The sequence below is a fragment of the Tursiops truncatus genome, chromosome 5 (genome assembly GCF_011762595.2).
Source record: "Tursiops truncatus isolate mTurTru1 chromosome 5, mTurTru1.mat.Y, whole genome shotgun sequence".
In the NCBI taxonomy this organism is placed as follows: domain Eukaryota; kingdom Metazoa; phylum Chordata; class Mammalia; order Artiodactyla; family Delphinidae; genus Tursiops; species Tursiops truncatus.
Genome location: NC_047038.1, coordinates 674,076 through 683,778, shown reverse-complemented (window position 1 = coordinate 683,778; position 9,703 = coordinate 674,076). Strand labels below are relative to the sequence as shown.

At 54.9% G+C, this 9,703-nt stretch overlaps 1 protein-coding gene across 6 annotated transcripts in view; it reads right to left on the bottom strand.

Annotated features, from left to right (window-relative positions):
* Window positions 1-1,515: 1,515 nt before the first annotated feature.
* MAEA (macrophage erythroblast attacher, E3 ubiquitin ligase) overlaps window positions 1,516-9,703 on the bottom strand; it is a 34,964-nt gene continuing 26,776 nt past the window's right edge. For 5 of the 6 annotated variants that reach the window (XM_033856490.2, XM_033856491.2, XM_073804743.1 and 2 more), the window contains 3 exons: window positions 6,949-7,082; window positions 6,456-6,651; window positions 1,516-6,211 (listed from right to left, as the gene is read on the bottom strand). In XM_033856490.2, the coding sequence (XP_033712381.1) occupies window positions 6,116-6,211; window positions 6,456-6,651; window positions 6,949-7,082 (426 nt within the window). In that variant the 3' untranslated portion in view covers window positions 1,516-6,115. The remainder of the gene's footprint in view (window positions 6,212-6,455; window positions 6,652-6,948; window positions 7,083-9,703) is intronic. The other variant, XM_033856493.2, reaches the window with a different exon arrangement.

Genomic DNA, 9,703 nt, shown 5'->3' with positions numbered 1-9,703 from the left:
CAGCGCTTACAGCTCTATCTCACACTCACAAGATTACAGGCTTGTAATCTTATTACTAGGTTATTGGGGTTTTTCCTCTTCTGCTCTCAGGACATATGCTCCGTGAAAACAGAGATCTTTGTCTTGTACCATGATGCCAGGCACACAGTAGGTGTTCCACACTCGTTGAATGTTGAATCAGTAAATAAAATTAGCCAAGCTGAACTGTGGTGAGAACTAAAAAGATACTGTAAAACAACCAAAGCGGATGTTTCAGGATGCTAACCCCCAAGCAGCGTGAATGTGAAGAAAACCACTCAAGGCACGTCATAATCAAATAGTGGAAAACCAGTGACAAAGACACACCTTAAAAGCAGTCTGAGAGAAAAGGCGTGTTGCAAAGATAAGAGAGCCGCAGATTTCTCGCCTGAAACAACACAAGCTCCAAGAAAATGGAACAGAACCCTTGCAGCAGTAAAAAAAAAAAAAAAGACACTGTTAACCTTGAATTGTATGTACAGTGAATTGTCCCCCCAAAACTAAACTAAGGTGAAATAAAATCATTTTCAGACAAATAGAAGCTGAGGGAATTCATCACCAGCAGATCTGTGGTGGAAGAAATGTTACAGGAAGGTTTTCAGAATTAAATCAGAATTTAATGACAAAAATATCTGGAAAATCTCCACGTATTTGGAAATTAGCCAACAGACACCGAAATAGTCCGTGGGTCACAGAAAAAAATCACAAGGGAAACTAAAATGTTTTGAACTGCATGAAAATAAAAACAACGTTAAAACGTATGGGATGTTTATGTTAGAAATGAAAGGCCCCAAATCAGTCATCTAATCTTCCCCTCAAGAAGCTGGAAAAAGAACACTTAAACCCAGAATCAGTGGAAGGAAGAAAACGAAAAGAGCAGAAATCAGTTACACAGAAACAGTCAAACAACAGGGAAAATAATCCAAAAGGTGCTTCTTTGTAATAATCTATAAAATTGATAGAAAACTGACTCTAGCGAGACTGATCAAGGAAAAAATAAGGAGAAGCCAATGACCAACAACGGGCATGAGAGGGTACATCACTACATGTCCTACAGACATTACAAAATAATAGAGTACGTCATAGATCATGTGCTTAGCAAAGGCCTAGCAGAACAGCTCCAGGATACATTAAGAATATAACATACCAAGTGGGATTTATCTCAGGAATGCAAGGTGTGTTTAACCACTCAAAATCGAAAAATGTAATTCTCCATGACAACAGAATAAAGAAGAAGTATCATATGGTAATTTCCTTAGACAAACTAAAGAACATTTGACAAAATTCAACATCAGTTTATGGTAATAATTTTCAGGAGACCCCCTCAACCTGATAAAGAACACCCAGGAGAACCTACAGCAAGCATCACCCTTAACAGTGAAAGAGAATGCTTTCCACCCAAGATTGGAAACACGGCAACGGTGTCCACCCTCCTGTTTAGCCCTGAGCTGGCGGCTCTGGCTGGTACAAGAAGGGAAGAAAAAGAGAAGCAAGGCATGCGATTAGGAAGAAAGAAGTAAACTGTCTTTATTTACATATGATACAGTTGTGTACATAGAAAATTCCTTAAAATTTACCAAAAAGCTACTAAGATTAATGAGGGAGTTTAGCAAGGTCACAGGATGCAAGGTCAATATACAGAATCGCTCTATGTCTGTCTGTTACCATATTGGAAATGTTGCAAAGGTAAATTTAAAGATTCAGTTTACAATAGCGTTGATCATGAGATAGGGCTTCCCTGGTGGCGCAGTGGTTGAGAGTCCGCCTGCCGATGCAGGGGACACGGGTTCGTGCCCCGGTCCGGGAAGATCCCACATGCCGCGGAGCGGCTGGGCCCGTGAGCCGTGGCCGCTGAGCCTGCGCGTCCGGAGCCTGTGCTCCGCAACGGGAGAGGCCACAGCAGTGAGAGGCCCGCGTACCGCAAAAAAAATAAAATAAAAAGATCATGAGATAATTAGGGTTAAAGTAACAAAATATGTGCAAGGTATGTACACTGAAAACTATAAAATGTAAATGAGAGAAATGAAGGTAGATCTGAATAAACATGTGGAGAGACAGCCTGTGTTCACGGGTTAGAAGACTCAGGACTGCCGATTTTCAAGTCCCTGTTACAGACTGAATCGGCACCCCCTCCCCCAAACCCATATCTCCGTGTGACTGGAGGCAATTAAGGTTAAGTGAGGTCACAAGGGCGGGGCCCCGATGCAGCAGGACTGGTGCCCTCCTGGGAGGACACAGGGAGAAGGCGCCGGATGGGGTCTCGCTAGGACCCAACTACCAGCACTGTAGTCCTGGACCTCTGGCCTCCAGGACCGTGAGGAAATATCCTCCTGTCTCAGCCGCCCAGCTTGAGCAGACTAAGACTGTCCTCAAATCGATCTTGAGATTCTACGCAATTCCAGTTTAAATCCCAGCGGACTGTTTTTTTTTCCCGGTAGAATTTTAAGAGCTGATTTTAAAATTTACATGTGGGTGCAAGGGAGGTAGAGCGGCTGACACAATCTTGAAAACCTAGAAAATAAGTAGAACAAAAGGGACTCGCACTCCCTGGTTTCAAGAATTCCATTGAAGTTCCTGTGACTGAGGTGGAGTGTGGCGTGAGGACATCCAGAAGGGGACCCAGACGGAGAGTCAGGGGATGGTTTTCCCAACAAAGGAGCCGCCATCATTCAATGGGGAGAAAGTCTTCTGATGTCGGAACAACAGGGTAAACACACTGGGGAGAAACGATCCTCAACCTCTCCCTCGGACCACACACACGGGTTAATTTGTGATGTATCACAGACCTAAACATAAACGCTAACACTAAACCTTCTAGAAGATATAAGAGAATATCATTCTGATGTTGAGATAGGCAAATATTTCGCAGAATACAAAAAGGCATTCACCATAAAAGAAGAAATTGATAAATTGAACTTGACTAAAATTAAAACCTCGGCTGATCAAACGACAGTGTCAATAAAGTGTATGTACATATTTCTGACAAAGGGTCGGTAGCCAGACTGTGTCATGAATCCCTACGAATGAAGATAACCGGTAATCCAACGATGAAGGGGCAGAAGGCTTGACGGAGTTATGACTAACCTCTCAGCGGGTAGTGAGGCAGACCCAGCCCAGGAAACGCAGAGCACAAACACACATAGCAAAGAATGAGGTGGGGCGAGCGGAGGGGCGTGGACCGTGTGGCCACTCCAGGAAGTCCTCGGTGGCTGCGACGGTAAACCCGTGACGACACCAGGACACAGGGACTCTACTTCCAGGTTTTTACCCAGGAGAGAAGAAGGAATGTCCAGAGACGGGGGTGCCAACGTCCCGGGAAACGCCTGTGTGTCCATGGCCGGGTGGACAACCAGGCCGGGTGCGCATAGGGAAGCAGCGGCCCACAGAGACCACGGGAGTTTCTGGGTGAGACAAGTCAGGGACCAAGAGCTCAGTCCGTGATTTGATTTTAGTGAAGGCGAAACTCACCTGAGTTATGAAAACTGGAGTGATGGCCGTGTGCAGGGCAGGCAGACAGTCTGGAGGGGCCGGGAGCGCTGGCCACCCGGGCCCGCTGGCTAATGTGTGTGAACATTTATCTAGCAAATCTCATCCAGCTGTTGACTTACGATCTGTGTTTCCACACATACCATTTTCACAACTAAACAAGCCCACAGGGAGCGGGTGCTCACAGCCGACAGCACGTGCAGTCCACGTGGAACGCCGGGCACCGGCGGCAGTGTGAGCGGGCGGGGGGGGGCCCATGCCGGCCAACCGTCTATCTAGCAAAGGTAACACAAGACCGGCACTCCTCCCACAAAACACGTGTGTGTGTTCAGCAAAAGCCACGCACAAGAGCGCTCCGGGCAGGTTTATCTGGAAACAACCAAGTGTCCACCAGTGTGTGGACGGGAAGTCACCCTCCACACGTCCAGTGGGACGCTGCACACAGTGGAAAGGATGAGCTGCCCCTGCCCGTGGGCGAGCCACCCAGGGAGCCGACGGTAGGGTTCTGTTTTCACCAAGTCTGAGAACCGCTGAGCCACTCTCACCAAGAACCACCGCTGCTGGAACACTGGCCTGCGAAGGACCCGGGGGCAGCCCTGAGGGCCCGCTGGCCCTCGGGCCGCACGCACAAGCACACGTGCAGAAATTCATCCTCGTGCGTGTGCTCAGTTAAGACCTACTTCTACAGAAAGGAAAGGGCAGGAAGGCAGGCAGAGAGGATGGGGATGGGGCCAGCAGAGACCCCGCTGCTCCCTCCCTCGGTGCAGGTGGCGGCAAGGAGCCCATCGCCCCGCGGACAGCTCTGCCCCGCACCCCTGCGGAGCCGGGAGCCCCCGTGTGCGCTGGGGCCTGACTGGTGGCAGATGGGCACGGGGAGACCCACTCGGACGGCGCTGCCATCCTCGGCCCCCACTGAGCAGAGCACACGGCGACGACCTGGAGACCGTGGTCTCTGGGATGTGGACCCCGGGCACAGGGGTCGGCGTGGGCGCCTGGCAGAGGAGCAGAGAGCTGGGACCAAGGCCGGGAGCCACAGCGGCCAGCACCCAGCAAGCAGCCCGGCGGGTCAAGGGTCAGGGAAGCACAGCAGTGAGGTCAGGAAGGAGGCCAAGGAGCCCAGAAGGCTCGGCCGACATGGCAGGAACAGGCGTGAGGGAGTGGTTAGCAGGGGCCGCAGAACCCAGCGCCGGTCCTAGCAGGAAACGTCTGCAGGAACGACGGGGACAGAGATTCGCAGCACAGAGCACGCCTGGGGCCAGGTGCTGGGGGCCTGGTGGAGCTGGTGGCCCTGCCCCGACCAAGCCGGAGTGGCCTCCAGCTGCTTCTGAGCCCCATTTGGCCACAGTGACAGAAGCTGTGTGAATTAAGAGGAATTTGCCAAAGGGAACTGGGCAGCTTCTGGACTGCAGGGGGCCGAAGCAGCGGGCAGGGGAGGGCCCTCCACCGAGGCACGACCTGCTAGGCAGAGGGGCTCATGCGGTCGCCCGCATCCTAACCCTGAGCCCCCTTGCCGCGCCATCCCTGCCGAAGTTCAGCGGGGAGATCTGAGCAGCGGCCCCTCCTCCCAGCCTGGCACCTTCTCAGCAGGAGACACGCTCTGCTTCAGGTGCCTCAAATGACCCCAGAGGGACCCCCAGTTACCAGGTGCTGCTCGGGGGGCAGCGGTGAGGCTGAAGGGGCCCTGGGGCAGGACTCTGGGACGGAGCTCACGTGGGAGCAGCTCTCCGCCAACCCAGGCCCCACCCCGGACCAGCGGCCAGGTGGCAGACACCAGCGGCGGGGTGGGATGTGCACGCGGAACAAGAAGTAGAAACCTTTTCATTCCCGTGTCTTACATTTACATTTTATTAGCTAATCAACATCAACATGCAAAAATAAGCGCTGAATACAAACCTCTACGATATGGTTTCGTGTAAACTACGATGGTTCATCTGATTTGGAAAGTCATCGGTGCTTACCTCAACTGAACTATTATTGGCTTCTGCAATGAATAGTGTTTAGAGCTAAAGTTACGGAGCCGTCGGCAAGGCCTCTGCAGACCCCGGTCCAGTGGATTTCCACGGATACATTCTCAGGCGGGAGATAAGGCGGCACGAGTGACATGACACCGAGCCTACACACATCCTAACACGGCCCCGTGGGCGCGGCCGCAGGCAGGCGGCGGTCCTGGAGGCCGGCCCCTCCCGCGGTGCTGGCGTTTTGGCAGCAGCTCTACAGAGAAGTGACAGGGTCCCTCGTGGCACCGAGTGGCCGCAGGGCAGTCTGGCATGGCCACCAACGCTCCCGGGCCACGGCCGAGGACTAGCCTGTCCCCCGGGGTTCCTCGTTAGCAAAAGGGAGGGAACTGTGAGAACACGGGGAAGGGATCAGTTCCTATGGTGAAAGGTTCTAGCCTCCCTCCGCGTGGTCAGTCTTTAAAGAAGTTTCTCTGAAAGGGGAAAGCGCTTCAGAAGCGTCGAAGAGCTGACTTGTTACAAAATCAAGTACGAGCTTGTTAAATCTTACTTCTTCTCTTCCCAAGAGTGTTTGTCGTTGCTCACTGATCTTTGGTCGCAAGAAACAGAAAGGCAGGCAGGCAGGGGCCCGCAGCCGCCCGGGTGCGGCGACCCGCCTACATGATGTACACCTTCTCGGCCTGGGAGAAGTGGAAGACCTCTTTGGTTCTCGGGCAGACGACTTTATCATCCTGCCGGATAGACAGCAGGGACTGAAAAGAAAGACCAGGCGCATTAAGACGGGCCAATATGGTTTAAATCAACGTTTCTATGAGAAACCCACAGAACCAAGGCTCGGGAAATAAGTCACTGCATTTCGGAGAAGTTACTTCCGGCAGGTACCCCTGCCCTAGGCCTTCAGGGCCCAGCCCTGCTAGCCCCGCCCCGCCCTCTGACCCCGCCCGCTCTCCCTACAGGCCTCGGCCCTCCCTCCCGCAGCCCAGGCCCCGCCCTCACGTTGTAGCCGTAGACGTAGCCGTTGGGCAGCATCATGGGCGGGTTGTTCTCGTTCATGACGTCCCCCGAGATCTTGCAGACCAGACGCGAGTTGGCGCAGTGCGCCATGGGCAGGGGCTGCGCCAGCTTGTTCAGGGAGCGGCTGCACACTGGGCAGTCGGGGCTCCGCGAGCTGCCGTCCTCCTTGTAGCACTGCCTGCGCGCGGGTTAAGGAGGGCGGGGGCCGGCCGAGGTTCTAGGGGGTCCCCCGGGCACCACGGGGGAGGCTGTTCCGAATGGCTCGGTCCGTGGAGTTTGGGCAGGTTTCCACTGGGCACCCCCTCCCCCAGTCTCAACACCGTGGGGCTGCAGCCCAGTTAAGGAACGGGCCTGAGGCCGGGGGATGCAGCGCCCGTTTCAAGGTGGAGAACGAGGGCGCTAAGAAGCGGGGTCTTGGGCCCCAGCCCCACACTAAGAGGGGCACACGGGGAGCCACTCCCAGCGCGAAGGATACGGTGTCTTTATGGCCGAGAGGCCGGCCTGCAGGGTGAGGGTGAACACGGAGTTGTTCCCCAGCTGGTGCAGCCGGTAGTTGTCGTACCGGAACTGCTGGATCAGCATCCGCCACCGGGCCGGGTCCAGCAGGTCCTGGAAGAAGCGGGGCAGAGTTGGGGTGACAACAGCAAACAAACGCGACTCTTCATCCCTGCAGATGAAAGGTGACGGGAGGAAGAGTCACCCCACTAACACGCAGGCGGCCCGCGGCGAGCCCACTGCTGACTCGCTTTCTGGGACACCGACTCGCTGGGCGGGGACTCGGCTGCCCTAGAGCACGTGTCCTGCGGCCTCGAGGCAAGTCAAGGACTTGAGGCTGCAAGGCCAGCTCAGCACGGAGCGAGCAAGAGCCTCTTGCTAAGAGCATTAAGGTCTGAAAGGAGAAGCCTTATTCCTGGAAACCACTTACTAGAAGAGAAGATTAAATCACGTCCATGCCTAAAACCACCCAGGTTTAGACTCAAGAAGAGAGCGCAGGGAGGGAGGGGGAGACACACACACAAAAGCACAGCCAGAGGTTCTGTGTGAGCTCCTCAAGAGTCCTGGCGTACGGTACACATCACACTCCAACGTTTAAGAAACGCTTTTAATATTTCTTCTATCCAAGTCCACGGAGAACGAGGTCCACACCCGGGGCTGGCACTGCCCAGTGCCGACTCCGAGGCCCTGCGCAGCCTCTGCTACAGCCGCCTCTCAAAACAAAACACTTCGGCCTGTTCCCGCCGTGAGCCGTCGGGACACGCCTGTGACTTCCCACCACGAGGGACGAGGGTTTCGCTCCCTTAACCAGGCCGCTCCAGCGCGTTTCAGGAGTATCTGCCCCCCTGCTCCTGCTTCCAGGACACTCCACTGTCCCAGCTCTGCTTCTGCGTTTCCCGCACCCTAGGTCCCCCGCTTGCTCTGGGCCGAGGTTCTCCTGTGTCATCTTGCTCTTCTCTTTTGTGCTGCTCAACCTGTCTGACCAATCTTCATGGGTGGGAGGCTGTGTGGGGAGCCCTGCCCCGGGGAGGGGTGGCCTGCCCTGGCGGCTGTGGCTTCCGCCCTGGCCCGGAGCCCATTCTGAGGCTCGGCCCTCCTGTCCACAAAGCCATGATGGCAGCACTCGCCTGGCTCTTTACAGCCCCTGCAAGGCCACATCGGGGAGGGAAGGGACACGCTCCGTGCCCTCCTGAGCTGGCCATCTCGCCCCCAAGGGCAGGCCGGCCTTTCCTGCACTTCTAACAACTCTCCAGAGCAGGAAGACCCAACGCTGTGAGTTGAAACCTGAGTTTAGACCTGAAGATCTCTGTGACCTGCTGACTTATATTCCCAAACACTGCAGAAGGCGTGAGTTCAGTCCGGGCGACAAGCTTCCGGCCACCTCCCGAAGGCCTGCGCCACACGCTCTGGGCGGCAGGGGCCGGGTCTGCCAGGGGCCCCACAGAACTCTGCAGGGCAAACACTCAGGGCCTTGGACAGAGACCAGCTTCAAGGCCTGGAGCACAGGGCTGGCTCACCACACAAAGAAGGGGCTTTACCCTCTCCCTGCACACGCTGAAATGCTGAGGCCCAAGACGATGGTCAGGGAGGCCCTCTGGGAGGGAATGGGGTCACGAGGGTGGAGCCTCGTGAAAGGGATTAGTGCCCCTCTAAGAGCGCTCCCGACCCTTCCGCCACGGGAGGACATAGCAGAAGTCTGCAACTCGGATGAGGGCCTCACCAGACCCCACTGGCACCTGATCTTGGACTTCTAGCCTCCAGAACCATCAGCAGTACATTCTGCTGTTCACAAGCCCCCATCTGTGGTGTGTTGTTGCAGACGCCAGAGGGACTAAGACAGAAACCTGCTACCGGAAGTGGATGCTTTAGGAAACAAATACCTAAACACGGGGGTGTGGCTTTGGAACTGGGCAATGAGCAGCAGCTAGAAGCTTGGAGGTGATGCCACACAAAATGGACCATTAAAAGGTGGGCCCAGGAGGAGGAGGGGAGAGCGGCAGGGAGCGCCCCAGGCTCCGCAGAGAAACCTAGGAGCTGTGGACTGTCAAGGCCACTGTGATGAGGCCTCAGATGGAAGAGGATCATGTTACTGGGAACTGGAGGGAGGGCTCCTTGTTACGAGGTGTGCCGAGCCTGGCCGAACTGTGTTCGTGGACGGGAGAGCTGTGGGTGATGAGCTGTCTCTGAGCAAAGTGCTGAAGGTGCGGCTCGGCTTCTCTTGAGTGTTTATAACAGAAACCAAGAAGAGAGGAATGACTTAAAGATAGAATCGTTCATCAAGAGGAAGCACAACTTCAGGATTTGGGAAACCCTGTTCACACTGTAAACACTGAGACAGGCTGTTGAGGAGAGACCAGTGGTGGGCGGCACCCAGGACTCAATGGGCCACCCCAGAGAAAACAGCCAGTTTGAACCTCAGGGGAAGGAGAAGGGAAGGAATGAAGGGGGGCTGTCAAACTTCTTAGGTTTTACAGGACGGGACTTGTGGTGTTTTTCCAAGAGAAGGTTCAAAGGTCATTAGGGCGGCCCCCAGGTTTCAAAAGGACCACAGCTGTGGGGGGTATGCCCCTGCCCAGACCCACATGGAACCTCAAGGTCAAGGAGAGCCACCCAAGGGGGAGGGACCGAGGACAGATGTGCCCAGTGATCCTGGTGCAGGGAAGAGAAAGCAGATCAGGAGCAAGCGAGGTCAGGAGAGACACCGGCAGAGCCGTGCAGAGGCCCCGGCCTGTCCA